This window comes from Chaetura pelagica, unplaced genomic scaffold (genome assembly GCF_000747805.2).
Source record: "Chaetura pelagica isolate M959 unplaced genomic scaffold, ChaPel_1.0 scaffold189, whole genome shotgun sequence".
NCBI lineage: Eukaryota > Metazoa > Chordata > Aves > Apodiformes > Apodidae > Chaetura > Chaetura pelagica.
The window spans coordinates 3,632,640-3,651,510 of NW_009970716.1; the positions used below are offsets into that span (position 1 = coordinate 3,632,640).

General features: G+C 35.5%; 1 protein-coding gene across 3 annotated transcripts in view; it reads right to left on the bottom strand.

Annotated features, from left to right (window-relative positions):
- The window catches only part of KLHL5 (kelch-like family member 5), a 40,037-nt gene extending 22,119 nt beyond the window's left edge, over positions 1-17,918 (bottom strand). The window contains exons 1-2 of one of the 3 annotated variants that reach the window (XM_010006116.1): positions 17,460-17,918; positions 7,455-7,637 (exon numbers count right to left, since the gene is read on the bottom strand). In XM_010006116.1, coding sequence (XP_010004418.1) covers positions 7,455-7,637; positions 17,460-17,836 — 560 coding nt within the window. In that variant the 5' untranslated portion in view covers positions 17,837-17,918. Of the gene's footprint in view, positions 1-7,454; positions 7,641-17,459 lie in introns of all 3 variants that reach the window. The other 2 variants (XM_010006115.1, XM_010006117.1) reach the window with 2 other exon arrangements.
- Between the last annotated feature and the right edge of the window lie 953 nt (positions 17,919-18,871).

Here is an 18,871-nt window from a genome sequence, read left to right on the forward strand (position 1 = left end):
GAATTTTGATGTCTCAGTATGTGTTCACAGGATTAGGGTGAAAGAGAAAGGAAATAATGTGGAGCAGGAATATTCAACCCATAGCTCTGTAATATGAAACCTACCATAACTATTCATGAGATCTGCTATCTCTTCCCTAAGAGACCTCCAGGAACAGCCTTGTGGTTTGGATCAGTTTTTATGATGCAGCAGTTCACTGTTGCCTTGCTCAGAGGGAATTAAAATATACACCTGCCTATGTACTGAGCTATACAAACAGCAAGTCCAAGAATCAAGCCCATTGCAAATACACAGTCCTTCTATATACATTCAAGGAATCTAACACTTCACAGAACGCCAGTTTATTCTGTGCTGAATCATGATATTGGCTTGTTGAGATGGCAGAGTCTAGGAACCACAAAACAGAGTAAAATCAATTGAAAAGGTGAACACCACTGGTCAGGAGTAAATCTAAACATATTGGGGATATAATGGGGAGGATTTGCAGATAAATACACAAAGTCATGAACTACAAAGAATTGTCTCTTAATTAACTGCAAAATAATAAATTGCTAACTTAAACTATATTCTTCTCGCTTTTTTTCTGACCATAGGCCTGCCAGACTGACAGTAGGGTAATATTTTTTCTTTCAGTTTCTGAGGCAACAGACTTGGTTTAAGAGTCTTAAGAGAAGATTAATATAACAACTTGTATGTTTCAGGTGAAGTTTTGTAATGAAAAATGAAGTGGTTTTTTTTTGGTTGGTTGGATTTTTTTGTTTGTTTTTTAAAAGAAAATATTGCTCTTGAAATATGAGGTTTATTCTGTGGTTGACTTGCTAAGAAAAATTAGAACATTCTGCTAAGGCAGCACCCAGGCATCATTTTGACATCAGGTTTAGTAACATCTGCAATTGAATAAAAATACTGCCTGCTAAAGTTCTGAAGAATTTTAGTGAAATTAGAAAATATATTCATGTAAGCATTGAGAGAGTGTTTCTGCAACTAGTTCTGATGCTAGAATGAGGTGACAAGATCAGATCTGTGTGTCCAAACTAGGGGTTCTAATTAGAAGGTAAGGAGTTCTGGTGGACAGATATGAATAACAAGTATCTCCACAGGTCCAATTCAGAATTAAAAGTAACAAAGCAAAACAAGCAACTTGAAATATTCAACTCTGGCAATACTGACTTGAACTTCTCCACGGAATACAGCCTGAAAAAGAAAGGTCTCTGTGATAGGAAACAGAACCTAAAACACAACCTTAACATGGTTTGGGGGTTGTTTTTATTTTCTTTTTTTCTTCCCTCAGCAATGCAAATGGTTTAGCTAGCAGCACTATCATTTAGAAAATGGTTGGACTATACATATCTTACTGAAAGCTGCTGAAAAAATGCTAAGTATTATCCTGAGGCTCCAGACAAATACCTTATACCAGCTGTTTGATAACAGCAAATTTCTCCCTGTAATTTCCAGTCTAAAAGTGCTCCAAAATAAACTATTAGAAATTTAAAATACAATCCATTTACTATTTATGCAAACTTCTGTTCAGATTCATGAGAAGGTATGCATGTTTCACAGCATTAAGTGCTTTCCAGAGAGTGACCTGCAGATGCCGAAACAGAATGTGTAGCCCAGGAGTAGATTAATACAAGTAATATACCAAAGCATAAATTATACTGGTAACAGTTTTATAATAATTTTAGCTAAGAAGTATGTTCACAATGAAAAGCCTTAGAACAGGTATTCACACTTTTAATTCAAATAAATTACAAAAACCAAACATTCTTTCAAAAAAAGGGGATTACAAGATACAGTGACAATGCATCAAGGTGACACTGAATTAGCATAAAACAAAATACAGGCAGATCTTCAGCCAATTGGACTTTCCTTGTCCTGTGTTTTTCCCAGTAGTCAATTAAAATCAATTACTACTTTACTCATGCCATTTGACACCCACTTGTTCATTGATCTTTCAGTCTCATAGCTAGCAACTAATTTTTCTTTCAACCTTTTTTTTTGATTGTTGGAAATTAAACTGCATTCCAACATACAGATTATACAACGTGAAGCACCTAATATGTTCACGAAGAATCCACGGAAGACTTTTCACATCTGTATTTGATAATTTTTCCAAAGAAGTTCTAAAAGAGCTAAATGAAATATATGATTTTTCAAAAGAAAATCTGTGAAATGACTATAAAAACTACACTTTATTTAACAAGGAGATTGTGAGTATGAGCTGTTACAGCTCTGTTAGTACATAACAAAGAGAATGTCTGTGTTATTTATTATAATAATTAAAATTAACACATTCATCCATATCAGGAGTTCACTGATACTACTGAGGTTACAAAATACAGCCTTTTCTCAGTTTAGAAATGGAAGAAAACTATGGTTTTTGTATTCTGAGTTTGTAGCCTTTTTTTTCTCTTAACAGTAATATTGCTTTCATCATTAGTCCACAAATCAGCATACATTGACATCAGAGAGGCAGTGCAAAAATAGAAACCCACCAAGAAAAAACCTTACTAAAGTTGGCATTGTATTGTTCAACTGTGGATATTGAACGTATTTACCTTTGCTCTCCTTCTTACCTAATTACCAGCTACCGCCAAATACTTTGCTCTTTGTAGTCACAAGAATTTGGCTACTGAATTATATACAGTAGGTTGGCTGCTCTTTTCCAGCGCACAGGAAAAATGTGGAGAAAAAGGAATACATGAATACCAGAATTTTTATCTGGGAGATTGTAAGATGTCTGAACATGTAATCTCTGTGGAAAAATGCTCTACAGCTATGAGTTAAATACTGACAAAATCTGAGTGTTTCAGTACATCTCCTGGTTCTCACAGGAAGTTCCAATGATACTGATGTCTTTAATTTCTGTGGTTTGTACTGATCCAAAAATAGAAACATTTACTGTGACGGCTTAACTTATTTTGAAGAGTCTTCTACTGAGTCAGTAAAATACATGTAAGCATAGTATGCTTTAATGCAATTTAACTTTTTGTTGGAATTGGCACAAGCTGCATCATTTAGACAGTTTTCTAGGTCTTCAAAGCAATTACTGCATAAAATGATGACAGCTGTCAAACCTGGCAATTTACAGACTAGTGTCTCCCAACCTGGTTCACCTGACAGAATAAAGTGAAGCTTCTTACTACCTTAGACATAAAAGGGACAACTCCCAGACAAGTCCTTGTGTGAAGCTGTGTGACAGCTGAAAATAGTCCTAGGAGACTCATTAATAGCATTCACCAAAGTTGTAAGGTGATACTGAATAGTTCATGCATCCTAGTATGAAGCACTTAATAAATAATACATGTAAGTAACAAAAATAATACGTGAAAGTAGTGCTGTCCCACACTATTAATAGATCCGTATTTATTTAAATTAAAGTTGTTGAAAAAAACAAGGAATACCTAAAAATACATGCAGTATGTTTATGTTAAAATTATTCCAAGTATAGGTCTCTTCCAGGGAAATCAAACCTTTAAAAATTTTTTTGCTGCTTCTGACACTAAAATTATTATTACAATAAAGCCTTTAGTAAAATTTTACAAAACAATCACAGATAGTAGTGATAGTATCTTTTTAACATAAAGCTATCACAGAACTGCTTTTTTATATACTCTGACTTTCTAAAAAGATGCTTTGTAGCTAAAACAAAAAAAAGCTGCAGTGAAGGATTTACAAACAAAAGCAATACAGACTGTCAAAGTATTATTAAGCCATATGGAAAAGAAGTACAAAGATAAATTAAGCCTTAAGATAAAAGATGTCTGCAAACCAGGCTTTGTGCTCTACCAAACAAGCTTCCTAACCCCTAAAGTACATAAGCTTCCATTTGCCTTCTTTCCTTCAGTCCCATGTCTTTTGTATCCATCTTTCAATGTCAATAGGAAGAAAGATAATCACAGAAAGATATGCCCAGATATTTAGATTGCTGGTGAAAGGATGCAGAGCAGGCTTTAGATCCCTTCTGGCCAGGAACTTACACAGACATCCCTTTTCTTTTATGAATATTCTGATCAGCAGGTTATTACAAAACAAAACAAACTTTTATTACAAGATATAGCAGTTACCTGAACATAATGAATAGGAATGTAAGAAATTACCTAGACATCTGCAATTGCAGTGCACACACAAAAAACACCTGATATAAAAACTTAAATTTAATTAGAAGCTTGTCAAAATTTCTGTAAGGAGCTGCAGGCTAAGGTAGTGGGACTATAACACACTTTTTCCATGTGAAGAACTGTTACCTTTCCGACTCATTTTCTGATCCCCTAAGTTCTTAGCTATAATTTCAGCTCAGCAGAAGATAAACAGTCTTAGAATCATAGAAACTGACATGAGAAAAATCATGACTACGTGATAGTCTTCGAGTAGTAGACTCATAGCCTGAATTCATTGACTAAATACAAACCATAATTTTGAAGTAATGTATTACCTGTTCTTATTACTATTGCAGACACCAAACTCACTGCTCTTTTCTCTAAAAACATGTATCATACACCTCAGAACATTCAAGTATCATCAAAAGTAGAAACTTAGAAATAAGAAAAAATACAGGAACTATTAAAAATATAAAGCTCAGAACAGAAAATCTGAATAATCTTCTCTCGTCATATGAGCATGATTAGCAAGAATAATGAAATATGTTCTTAGCAATTCTGTGTAGTCACATATTACAAAAATCCCTTCTATCTCTGTTAAGAAAAAAAAAGTTTAAAAAAGTGTCCAGTTTAAGTGAACTTGGTATTTTCCTATATACTTTGGAATGCCAAGCCATTAAGCTAATACTTATTTACTGCATCTTTTGTTGCTTTTTAAGTCTCAAGATAAAATAATGACTAGTGTTCTGAAATACACTCATTGCTGCAGCTTGCAGGCAACAATAAGTCATAACTTTGATGCAAACAGTAAAAAATCCTACAGAATTTTTTTCTTATAACATAGGCTACTACAAGTACATAAAACCCCTCTTCTTGCTGAATTTCTACCAAATTCTGAACTAAATTTAAGATTTACATCTTTAGCTTTCCCTCTATGGGAAAGTTCAGTTTACAGTCAGGTACTTCGGAGGTACTGAGATGAAAACTGTAGTTATTGCTATGTTTCTCTGTGAAAAAAAAAAACCAACAAAAACGAGTAAGAACTTACTATGCAAAAGGGAAAGCTTCTTTCTAAGTTGCTCCCACAATATAAAGTGAACTAAGGGCAATCATAAGCCTCCCATCTCCTGCTAAAAGGACAGGGTGCGCTTCTTTGGCCTTAACTTTCATGCATGTTTAAAACACAATGTACCAGCTACAGTAAGATGTTTCTCTTCCTAAGAAGAGAAGACCAGAACAAATAACAGGTGGTAGCATGTGCCTAGTGCACTACAGAAATAGATACAGTAGCAGAATCTAGAGAAGCAAAGTCAGTTCTCTAATTATATGAGAAACAGGTTCAAACCACATTAAAGAATTTCATAGCATGCTACTTTGTGCTTACCTTGTTGCAAAAAAAAAAACCAACAAAAACGAGTAAGAACTTACTATGCAAAAGGGAAAGCTTCTTTCTAAGTTGCTCCCACAATATAAAGTGAACTAAGGGCAATCATAAGCCTCCCATCTCCTGCTAAAAGGACAGGGTGCGCTTCTTTGGCCTTAACTTTCATGCATGTTTAAAACACAATGTACCAGCTACAGTAAGATGTTTCTCTTCCTAAGAAGAGAAGACCAGAACAAATAACAGGTGGTAGCATGTGCCTAGTGCACTACAGAAATAGATACAGTAGCAGAATCTAGAGAAGCAAAGTCAGTTCTCTAATTATATGAGAAACAGGTTCAAACCACATTAAAGAATTTCATAGCATGCTATCTTTGTGCTTACCTTGTTGCAAAAAAAATAAATAAAAATCTTCCAATCTTTACAAGATAGTTACGGCTGTTCTCTGTACTCTTTCTATACTTTTAGACTATGATATAAACCATCTTCTGGAACCGTATATTGCAAAGGTAATATCTTGGCTACATAAGGGAGAAAATTATTTCCTTTCTTATAATCACATTTTTTTCCTGTTTACAGCACTCCAAAGATCTTTGACTTCCAAATTACTTCAGCAGGTGCAAATCCACTAGAGGTGTGTGCATGCCCTGTACTCATCTGATTTGCTCCTTCCACAGGGACTAATTTGAATGAAGTGAAGATCAATCTTAAGCAACTCTGTAGCCACAGGGAAAGCCAAATTCTCTTGCTCATCCTATTGTCTCTCCAAAAAGTATTCATCACCATCCACTGCTAACTGGCTGTGTTTACAAAGGAATTCAGGTCAGGGTTTGGGTAGAGAGAAGGACCACCCATTTTAGTAGTAACTGCAGTATGATTTTGTGGAGAGTTGCCCGTCTTCTCCCCTCATATAAGACTAAATAAAGGTTTGTGACAGATTTGTGTAAATCAACTTGGAAAAATCAGGGATAATGGCTGTTTAAAAATGAAGTTTCATGAAGTGAAGTCTCTGAGAGCAATAGTAAGGTATGACTTAACTGGCTTCCTGCTCCTCAAGTCAGTTACAATCTGTATGCTATCATTCCTTCTGCTGTGTCAACACAACATGTGGATGGTACCTGAATAAAAGCACAGATCTGGCTTTTAAAGAAAAATACCAAACCCAAGCCAGCAACTTCTTCCCACCTTTTAATTTATATTATTATATTAATATTATTACAGTATCAAGCTATAGTTTCACTGTGGGGTAGGAATGAGAAATAGAAAATAGGAGTGCTTTGGGCTACTATTTGTGTTGTACAACTAATTTTTTGACACCACAGCTTAATTACATCGAGGTTCTTATTTGAACTATTAATACTGTGCATTAAATACTGTAACATGCTTTGGTCATTCACACCTTCTTTTCACAATCTTTTGGTATTGTCCTAGCTTTTAAGTGTCATAATGTATGATCTGCTAATTACACAGATGACACATAGAGGGCTAAATTAGATCAAACATTACCCTAACACTTACTGTCAGTGTTCAGCAGTCTACTATCAAAAGATTCTTCTCACTGTGGGAGCAAAAAACTTCACGCAGACAGAAGACTTATTGCTAATTATGACTCCAACAACTTCTTAGCAAAAGAAAAAATTAAATCAAAGAGAAATTTTCTGTCATTCTATGGTACAGAAACCACTACTAATAAAATTTTAAGGGCAAATTTGTGACTTTTGGGATTTTTATTTTGTTATGCAAATATCTTACTACGCTTGAAGACAAAAAGTAGAACGTGAAAACACCACAATTAGTTTTGACTCTGTGTTGCATACAACGGACAAATTAACTTTTAGCTTGCAAATAAATGCTAAAAACCAAGCAAGTTTAAAGTATTCTAAATTGTTCAAGATGTTCTACCCTTAAAAAAACCCCAAAACACAACACAGGACATACTTTGAAAGTGCATTTGTAAATTATAGTAAACTTACCTGTGAGCTGGAATTCTACGATCACCAGCAACTAACACCACATCACATAGCTGTTTGTGTCTAAGATAATTCTCCATTTTTTTAAAAGTTTGTTCAGCATGGCTGAGAGCCTGAAAAAATTCATCTGAGGTACAGGGCTCCATAGCTGGACAAGATGATAAGGTATGACTGCTGATGGAGGTTCTGCTGAAGACAATAACAGAAATCTTAGTTCACACAAGGTGCAGCAATTCTATCTAGAGATGATAAAATAAAAATCACATGTGATTAAAAAAATTAAGTACATATTTGTTTTAATATATATTCCCTTGCTATTTTATTTATCTTCATATTCATACTTTCTCCCCTACTCCTAACCTAAACCCTTGTGAAAAAGGTGTAATCACTTAATTGTGTCCATAGCATTGTCAGATGGTTAAGGCAAAGAGCCACTAAGAAACATCAATATACCACCACTCTTACTGCATGAAGCCTGATGTGTCTGAAATGAGCTCTAGCACAGTAGAAACCAACACAGAGGAAAAGCAAGGGTGGCTGGGGAGAAAAATTATTTCTGTCCATACAGACAGAGCTGCTTGGGAGAAAAGAGGAACAGAGAAAACATAAAAGGAATGTATGGGCCAGAATATAAAGGAGATGAATCCCAATTATGTACACTGAAGGAAGCACCTTCTTTTGTTCACAGTTCTTTGACTGCTACTTGTTTTTCCACAATGCAGGCAACTTTTACAAAACCCTGGACCTATCATAATATTTGGAAGGACATGAATTCACAAACACTGCATCCAGACGCCTGCTTTCACAAAGATGTCATGAACTCAGGCATCATGCTCAGGACTAAATTCACCACGAGATTCAGCTCAGTCCTTAACCCAGGATACTAATTCTAAGATTAAGCTCCTCAAAACAAAATGCTAACTTTTCAGTTTTGAGTTGGTTTCTTTTGGTCCAGATAGCTAAAAAGGCCAAGCAATTTTACCCTTAATTCAAACCTAAATCTAGTATTGGATCAGAAATTAGATACCTGCCTACATACTTCCCTTGGAGGACTTATCTTGCATGTGCTCTCTGAAGCTGTGGTTAGCCATTTATTTAAGCAGTGTCAACAAATTCTCCCCCCAATGAGTCACTTGTTCTGCTCCACCACTGGTCCTCTGACAAACAGAAACAGATACTCTTTGTGATAGCTTTGGAATGAATCAAGTGAAACATGGAACTACATAACCATAAAAATGTTACCATGTAACCATAAACACCCATTACATTGGCAAAACGGGATGGCATTCTCACAGTGATTGAGCAAGAAGCACTCAGAAAAAGCAACTCTTAAGTCAGCAACCTTGCAAAAGAACCAGAAGTAATACTGAAATGTCTTCCAGAATTCTTGGCCTACAACCCCTCCACCTAGAGAGAGGAAGACTGGGTATCTAACGGAGACCTGTGAATCCCGTGCTCAGACCAAACACCCAGCCATGAGGTCCTGCAGCTCTGAGTATCAAGGTGACTCTGCTCCTTTTGGATTTGGCTCTCAACTCAAAATTATCTGTAAGTACAGTATGAATTTCCCCACACATAGATTAGACCTTCGCACACCTTACACATACTAACTAAGAATATTATCTTAAAGCCTGAAGCTGCTGGCACATGAGATAAGCATATCAAAGAAACCTTTCTGCAGATGCCTTTAACATAGCATTTTTAAAACAATAAGTGGAAATAATATGAGTATCTTAGAATGTTAGATGGTAGGATTTCCTTTTTGTATTCTTAAATTTCAATCACACTTTTCTTGGTCTTTCTGTTCTACTCTGTTTATATGTCCAAAAGATCCTATCTAGCACCAAGCAATTTTTATGAAGTATGTTACAATTTGAGGATTATTGTAAAAATGTACATTAATGACAAGGTCTTTCCCATGCTAGCTACACATTTTACTACTCTAATGACAAACATTCACATACTAAAGATGTTAACTGTCTTCAACTTCTCTGTCTAATAAAGAATTTATGTAAGAGTATGCTTTTTTTGAAATAAAAATTATGCATAAGCCATACCATAAACCCATTCATTTTTAAAGGATTTTATTTCTTGAAGTAGGATGTTTGGCCTAGGGACCTCTGCCCAATGTAACAGTTCTCTGCAAAGCAATGAAGCAAATTAACTGGGCTAGTGAAGTAGTGATAAACAAGTTTTAAAAATAAAAGCATATATGGTGATGACAACTGGAGAGCAGAATTCACACCCCTGCTTCTGGTGTCATTTCAGTCCTCATTTTTGTATCTTAAACAAAGCCACAGCACAATTTTCAATATAAAATCAAAGCATAACCATAACATTTACAAAATTTCTTTCCTCTCACTTTTACTAAAATCTGTCTCTCAAAAAAGAAGCATCGGTGTTTTTAAAACTTTACGGAGAAGAACAATTTGTTCCTACTAACATGATTTGTTATTTTAATTATTTTAAAACATTTAAATTAATTTTAAAGGAGATTAATTTCATAGCAATTACACATATTAACTAACAACCTATGAATTCCTATAAGTATTAACCTTGGCTATAACAAAGGTTGCAAAACTTTCTTCAAGCATTTTAATTTTATGCATTTTAAATTATTATTTTAAAATAATTTATAGGAATGCATTGTTCAGGTTAAATGTCTCCACGTTTGTCTTTGAAACAAAACGAAAAAAACCCCACTTCATTAAGAAAAAAATAAAACACACATTTCAAACTTTTCATTTTGGGACAGAGGAACAAACCATGAAATTTGAAACTAATCTAATTATTTTTTTTCTGAAAAAAATTGTATAAAATTCAGTCCTAAAACTTATCTCTGAAAATTATGCGTAAATTAACTCATATTTAAATTTTGTCTACTATCGTGATCAGTTCACCTGGTTTAGCTGTAACCTCATTTGTTCTTCTGAAAAAGGTCAATTTGTCCACAAGACAATATGAAATCCTATGGATCTGCAAAAATGTAGTTTTACTGCAAGACAAGAGTAAAACAGTTGGATCAAGGGTATGTAGTAGAGTACCTTACATAAAAGTACCACTTTGCCTCTTCTAACGTTTTGCAGCAAGTAACAACTTCCTTCCTTGCATTAAAAATTCCCATTTCTTTTGACAGGAGCAACATGTTGAAGTGCAGCTGATTACTGGAGCCTTGACTGGACAAGGGAGTCAGGCAGCATTATGACAGGATTTTTATCTGCAAAATCTTGATGGAAAAAACCTCAAATACACTGCTACCACATCGGCTCAACTGGCTGGTTCACAGAATCAACAAATGAAGTCTGTTTTCCAAAAGATTTCCATGCTCTGTCTCCTTTTCCCACTCCATCCACCACCACACATCTTAGCTCTTCTCCTCTTCCCTCAATTCCCAAAGGCATTGCCTCACTAGGCACCAGACAGCAAATACCGTGACTAACGGGAAGCTGTGCTGTGCTGCCAGCTTTGCAGCAGATGAATCCTGCCTTTTTTCAGTGGAGACAATAAACTGGGTTTCTCTCCATTAACTAGCTGCCATTTGCAAGGAGTGACATTATCTTTGGGACTTCTGCCTACCCTCACATGAAGATGAAAATTGCTGATGGGTTTTAAAGCTACCAGGGAAATGGCAGAGGTGATGCAGAAGAACACAGCTGTATGAACTTGGCCCCGTTAGAAAACCAAACTAAAAGCAAATGCTCTATCTATGCTACTGAAATTTGCAGGCAGCACTATGCACCAACCCCAATGGCTTCCATAGATACACTGAAAACAGTGCAAACTGGGAACGCCATCAAGAATAACATGCATAGAATTGGCTTAAATTCTGTTTTACATGTGTTTCTCTAACACAAACTTGGTGTAGACGGAATCATTAGAAGTGGTAAACACTGGCAAAACCGTAGAGATAGGGAAAAATACACTTTTGTCCTCACTACTGCTTCCAGTGAGCACCACTTTGTTTCTCAGAAAATTAAGCAACTGACATAATCATTTAAATATGAATTAATGCATAAAAATATAACCTTTATAAACATGACATGTAAATAAACAGAAAATTAACAAACCAATATAGACATCTCAACACATACAGACACTAGAAGACTATCATACCATTTCAAAGAAAAAAGACTAAAATTACTAGTTTTATTCACACCTCAAAAAGGTTCAAAATAATAAAAGTTTAAAGATAAGTGATGAAAATGATTAAGTACATGCACTAAAATGGGTGTGACTGCCTTGTGCTTAGAGAATATAATAAAAGGAAGAAAAATAATGCATAGTACATCTGTCTATAAATCACATCTGTTAGATTCTTGCAATGTAAACCCAAGAATAACGTCAATGAAATAAAAGCCTATGTCTGATCAAAGCAGAACTCTGCAATCATAAATGAAGCACATGGAATTTACTCTAGTGAATCATCAATAAGCTGTAAGTTTCACTGCTGCTAAAAACCAGCAAAGGCATTTATACTCTTGCTAGAACAGACAAATCTCCAATAACTGTGCTTCCTAACTAAAGAAAAAAAAAAGTCCTACGCAGCAAAAAGGTAAGCCAATTGTCTACTTTGAGACAGGGCACTGCATTTGCTATACTGCACAGCAAACTCATGATCTCAAGGTATTTGCCCCAACCTGGGCAAGATAGCAGATGAGATGTATATGCACAACACAAGATTTATTGCAAACAGCAACAAAGTCTTAACGACCAAACCACCAAATAAAAACTCAACCAAATTGCATGGAACTTGGGATATTAGGATAGCGGGACAGAATGTTAAAGCAATAATGCAAAAAGGAAACTTAACAATAAAATGCACAACTAATAGTTAGTTGGCAGAGGTTAACCATTTAAATGCTAGCAACTTAATAATAGGCCTTACACTAGATCAAAAACAATTACTAATACATAGACAAAATAATAAAACAATAATTGCAATTATCTAAAAGGGATCCTAAGGTCTTAAAGTTCTAGAACTTAACAGTGAAAGATTTTTTAATATTTAAAACTGGTTAATAAAGACATATAGGGAGTTGATATGTCTGACCCTCTCTGGCCACAGCCAGGTGTCCCTTGTTTCATTTCTCAACTTTGAAAGAGTAATCACTCAAGCAGGGGTCCCCACTGGAGAGGAGAAGGTCCAGCACACCTCCTAAGGAAAGTGTACAGGAGTCTCTCCCAACTGAAGAAGGGACTAGGCTTTTATAGAATAAAGTGGATTGACTGCTGTCATTTAACTATTTAGCCATACCTTCAAAATTTCTCATTGGAGAATATAAGGAAAACAGTGGGAAAAGCCAAGAAGGCTCTTTTTTCACCAAGCAAACTCTTTTGTTTATCTGTTTGTTCTTACTTTATCTCTGTTTCAGGCCTGGTTGTGACTGGGCTGGGCTCTGTGTTCTTTGACACCAGCTGGTGTTAGGAACAACTTGGCCTCTGTTTGTACCTTTCAAGGTTGCTACCAGCTCAGAGTTTGCTAGGCCCTTTCCTTTTTCATGAGAACCTTTCCACTCCAGGCTCATGGCTGCAAAACTGAGAGACAGAGCAACTGAAACAAAGGGAAACTGAGATGGAGCGTCCTGCTACAGTATTTTTTTGTAATAATATAATTAGACAAGCTGCTGCAATTTCAAGTAATCTTTAGGCAAGGGCAGTCAATTGTTTAGGACATACACATTAGAGAAATTGTTTAGGTCATACACATTAGAGAAGACAGAGTATGTCTCCCCTTGGACAAATTAGCATACATGCTAGGATACACCTTTTGCATTTTAAACAGATCTTAATTTGGCAAGTTTCTTGCTGCACTAAGATGGTTTCCTGCATTGCAGTTTTACATACATTTAAAAATAGTTTAAAATATTATTGAACAATTTGGTTGTTTACACTGCTGTCTTCAAGCTAGCTGACAATTTATTGCATACAGAAACCAGAACACAATTTACTAAAATAATAATATGCCAGCTTCCATGATTTTACATTATGCTGTGTATGGAGTAAAATATTTCCTTCTTCAAAGTCAGTAAGGCAAGAACCTTAGCTGCAGAGAATGGAGTTTGTTGAAAAGAAGAATGCTGAAAGGATTCTTGGAAAAAGCAAGCAATGGTTAAAAATCAAGACACTCTTCCAAAAGCTGGGAAGAGCATAAGTAAAAGAAAGAAGCCACAGATGGTAACACCAAAGACTGCCAAAAATCCATGGTGTATTGTAATTCAGGATAAGAAAAGACAATGGAAAGATGACAGAAGTGACCCTGGAAAGATGTGAAGAATATGACAGGGAGGTCTCATAGCTCTCTACAACTGCCTTGTAGAGAATAAAACTGCTAGTAACTGCTTGTTACTAGGGAGGAAGATCAAGAGGAAATGGCCTCAAGCTGTGCCAGGGGAGGTTTAGATCAGATATTAGAAGAAACTTAATCACTGAAAGGGTAATTAAACACTGGAAGGGGCTGCCCAGGGAGGTGGCTGAATCACCATCCTTGGAGGTACTTAAAAGACGTGTAGATCTGATGCTTAGGAATACAGTTTAGATCTAGACTCAGAAGAGTTAGGTTTAATGATTGGACTCAAAGGTCTTTTCCTACTAGAATTATTCTGTGATTCTGTAATTTTAGCAGTAGTATGGAAGAAGCTATAAGGTCCAAGATTTTCCCGTGTAAACCAACTTGTCTTTCAACAACAAAGTTTCTTATTTTTGTCTGATTCATGCATGTATCTAGCAAAAAAATTGCTCTTTTTATAGTTATTCATTTAATTTCAAGTATTATGCTACTATCATGCCACAATTAAGGAATCTACAAACTGTCCTTACTTGACAGTTTGCATTATTTTGTGATAGGAGATATATAGAAATACACAGCACAAATAGGGGGTCTGAAAGGTTTCTGTAGATTGAAAACTGGGTTGGGGGAGAAGGGGCAGGGCAGACTTCAATTGGAAGTTACAAAGTACTAACTCCAAGCCTGTTCATACAGAGCAATATTGCAGACCAGCTCCCACCCAGTACATCCAGACCTCGTCTTAAAATCCATTACAGACATCTTACTAAGCTGTTAAGGTTAGGACACCACTGATGAATTCTTAAATGTTGCTTATATTTTATGTTAAAATATAAATATACATTTTCTATTATATTTTAATACATCTCAATACTTAACTCTACAGTAAAGTAATTCCAATATTTTAATGCATGTGTGGGTGAACTGAACCAGATGCAATTCTCAGCATACTAGGAATGCTCTAGGTATTTTTGGCTGGATATCCACTGTACCGTTAAGGTCTGTGGACTGCTGCTAAGGCACTTATAAAAAGTTAAGAAAAACAAATCTATTGCTAATGGGCTTAAATCTGCCTTACAAGAGTCTGCACAGCTACTGGAAAATTTTAAAAAGTGTACAAATCCAAAACAAAGACCATTGCCTCAGGAATGTAGAAGAGTTAACAAACAGTAGCAAGAGAGGAAATCTAGGAGACAAAATAAGCAAAAAAATTCAAAACTCACTGGCCCAGTAAACAATAATTCAAGCTAATACACGTAGGAGTATGATGTGAACAGCATTACAGCTGGATTAGCTCTGATCCCTGAATCTGAATTATCTGTTTGCATCTCAGAGGCAGGCTTTGTCAAAGATCTGCTACCGAACTTGGAATTTGCTTATCCTTGCCATAGGAAGGTCTGTGCTAATAACAAATTCCTTCTTCAGTAGCTCTCCTCTAAATGAATCACATAATGATTTAAAGCTTTCATAATGACAAAGACCTGGTCTAAATGCTTGTCTACCTGTTCTATATGACATAGCAAAAAGGAAGGATGATGGATACACACAAAGCAGTAAAGGGGCTTCTGTCACTGTATGCTTTTATGACTTGTAACTGGGCATTAAGTTATGGAGTTACCTCTTTGCTCCTCTATAGCTTCTACAAAAGGTTGTAAAGAAGGATTATTTTAATATATACAATTTGTTCCTAGCAGAGGCAATAAAGTTTTCATATGGAAAAAAAAAGCCCTTTGCAAACCACACAATGGTGCTGGTGGTGTTGGGTTTTTTTTCCCTCTCAAGTCCATACACAAGCATTTGTATTTTAGACTACTAAAAAAGACCATTTTAAGTCAGTTCTTAGTATCAGAAAAATTCCAGCTGTTGGGCAGACTATGTAAGTCTGGCTAATAGCTTATACATTCTTAACAAAGGGAGTGAACAAAACATTATTTAAGTTCAGTCTCCCCATGAGACTAGAGATACAGATAACAATACAAAGCAAGTTCTGGTATTGATATCAGTTATATATTCAAATGTAGATTCAAATCCTATGTGCATTTTCTGTAGTATACAACTCTGCCCGCAAAAAAACCAAACAAATCCAACAACAAAAAACACAACCCCAATGCTATATAGACTTCTTATATCCCCTAAGTAAGTATCTGTGGTTCTCCAGTTCTACAAAGTAAAAAATTAGGTTTGTCATATTTAAATTTTTCTCCTACGATTAAGAAGAAATTGTAGCAATTTCAATCTACACATTTATCTCTTAAAATAACATGTTTTTTCTACACTGAGTACCTCGCTATGGTGAGAATATCCCATTTGGGGTAATTCTGTACATAAAAATTTCACATCACAAGTAGATGTTGCTGAAATAGAAAGTGATGTTACACCTATATAATATATTACCCAACGGCACAGCTATTTAAAAATTCATACCTGATTTATCACTTAAAATAGGACCTCTTCAGAGATAATTATTTATAGCTGTATAGCTGTTGCAAGCACAAGACTGCTGCTATGAAGAGTCAGAATGCAGGATTTCCTTTCCCTGTAATTCTAGTACTTTTGCCATTCAGTGATAAAAGCAAAGACACTGTGTTGACTCCTAAGCATTTTTACCCTCCCTCCTTTCCTTGAATCTTTAAAGGTTACATAAACCATAAATAGTTAGGTGTTTATGTTATGGACTACTTTGCCCTTGCACTAAATGAATTCCTCTCCTAGGGAATGCAAAACACAAACTACTAAACTAGATTGATCTGTTCTTAATAGGTTTTATTTAACAGTGTATGCTTTCAGTCACACACTCTGAAATGCTGCATCATGGCAAAGTTATCTTAAAAACAAGAAAGCAAACATCATAAAATTGACTTGAAATGGCAAGCTAACTATTATGCACTATGCACACTACAAGTCACAAAAAAGATTTTCAGTGAAGAATGGCCAACTTATACAATAAAACAAAATAAAATAATTAAATTGATGTTTAACAAGAAAGATTATTAATCTGCCTAATTTACAACTGGTAAATACCTTTAATTTAAGAACAAATTTTGCAGTTCCATCTTTAGTAACAATATATGAAAGAAGAACACCAAAACATCTTTATACACACAGTAACTTTTTTTCTTTTTAAGCTAGATACACAGCTTAAGATACCTGGACAGACAACTGCAATCACTTTAGAGCACAAATTGGTTGGCTTTCAATTTTTTTTTCCTTCCAGTTGCATATTCACAAGAAAAAAAAAAATAAAATCTTTGTTTTACAGTTCAGTATTTTGTACCATTCATCTCTCTCACCTATAGAAATACGTGGAAATGTCAGGTAACAGTTACAAGAAGCTTACATTTTTATAGTTTTCTCCTAACTGGCATGGGATTAACTCTCAGCATAACTAAACAATCAGTGTTGCTTCAAAATAATTTAGAAAGTATCCTGTAACATCACCAGGTAACAGACAGTACCTAGTTCAAAGCAGCATGTGCTTGGTATACTGTTTAAAACAAGTACATCCACGTTTGTCTTTATTTATCCACACTGACTAAAGCTGCCTTTTAAAAGGTCCTAAATAAACATTCAGAACCCTGATTATAAAACATTTCCTGTTTCTGATGCACAGCAGCTGCTACATTTCTAAAGCATTTTAAGATAGAATAAAGGCTAGTCTATATATGCATGCTACATGTAAATGTGAAACACAACACATTTCTCACAATAGGAAAGTAATAATTAACCTGCACGAACTGCTGTCTGATTCATTTTCTTCTTCACTTGCTCTGTCATCTGTTTGTTGTCTGTCAAGCCAACGTGCACCTCCACAGTCTTCTGCTGCAAATTCAAATGTAGGGATTTCTGAGGTGGATGCCATTGGCCAAGGATGAAAATTCTGCAAATCCTGTTGGCTGGACCTTCTGTAACCAACTGATGTTAAAGGTAGGTTACCTGAATTTAAAAACTTTGTGCCAGCAGTTGTTACATTTTGTCCTCTATTCCAGAAGTCTCCCTGGTGGTTTTCAATTGCAGAATTAGGGGCTGGTGCCTGATGACCAAACCACTTCCATCGGATTTTTAAAATCTGCTTCACATCAAACTCTTTACGAGAGCCAGACATCCTTAGTGAAAGCCAGTGATCGTCTAGGCAACGGCGTACGAAGCAGCACACATAAAAGAAGATTTGTGCACCCAACCAAGACAAGTGAAACACGCTCTGCCTGTCTGTGGCAAGCAGATTTTCTACTGGAGGGTAGAAAGCATGGCAATCATATTAAAAAGGCTTCTTTAACGGTATGTCATTTGAATATAAACAAAAGGCAACAGAGGTGAAAAATCCGGAGATAAAAAGGAGAAACAATCACCTTAATCGGGAAAAACCCTGATTAGTTTACCCTAAAAGCTCCAAGGCTGTTTTCTGTTGCTTTTCTCTGACCATTAGCTCTCAAAAACACCAAACAGTATTCATTAAAGCCCTTTCAAGAGCTGAAAACCACCCCCTTTTCTTAAACCACAAATGACAACAGTAATTCCTGTACTGCATCTTAGAATCTCTGCTTCTTATTAACTCTTGCTACTACAGAGGGAAAAAAAAACAAAACACAGCAAAAAGCAAATTAAAATCTTCCTGCACTGCTGAATAAGAAATTTACAGAAAAGACTTAAAAATCAATCCAAAGATAACTGATTATTCTGGGAAGAAACTGAACTGTAAATAATTCTTTTTCCCATTACAGGACATGCACCAACTTAAAAGGACAACAACAGCTTGGAAGGCTCAAGGGACTAGTACTGAGTTATAAAGCCTTTCATCTTTATATGCTTTGATTCAAATCTAGGTCTGCAGTAACTGAAAATTTCTATTTGAAATGAGCTAATGATATCCATTCACTTACACATCACTAAAAGTTAAAGAAGAAGAAGTTAACTAGTCAATATCCACGACACCAGAAATACCCCCTGCAAAATAGACAACAAAAGATGACTTTTCAAAAGGCTTCTTTCTAATCATAAATCATCAGCTGCTCCAGAGCAGGTTAAAAGTACCATGACCGAAGTGTGAAAAGGAAAGATGCATACTTTTGAGACAGAATTCCCTCTAGATAGGTAATTTATGTAATGTATTAAAAAAGCCAACAAAAGTTTTCACTTGAAT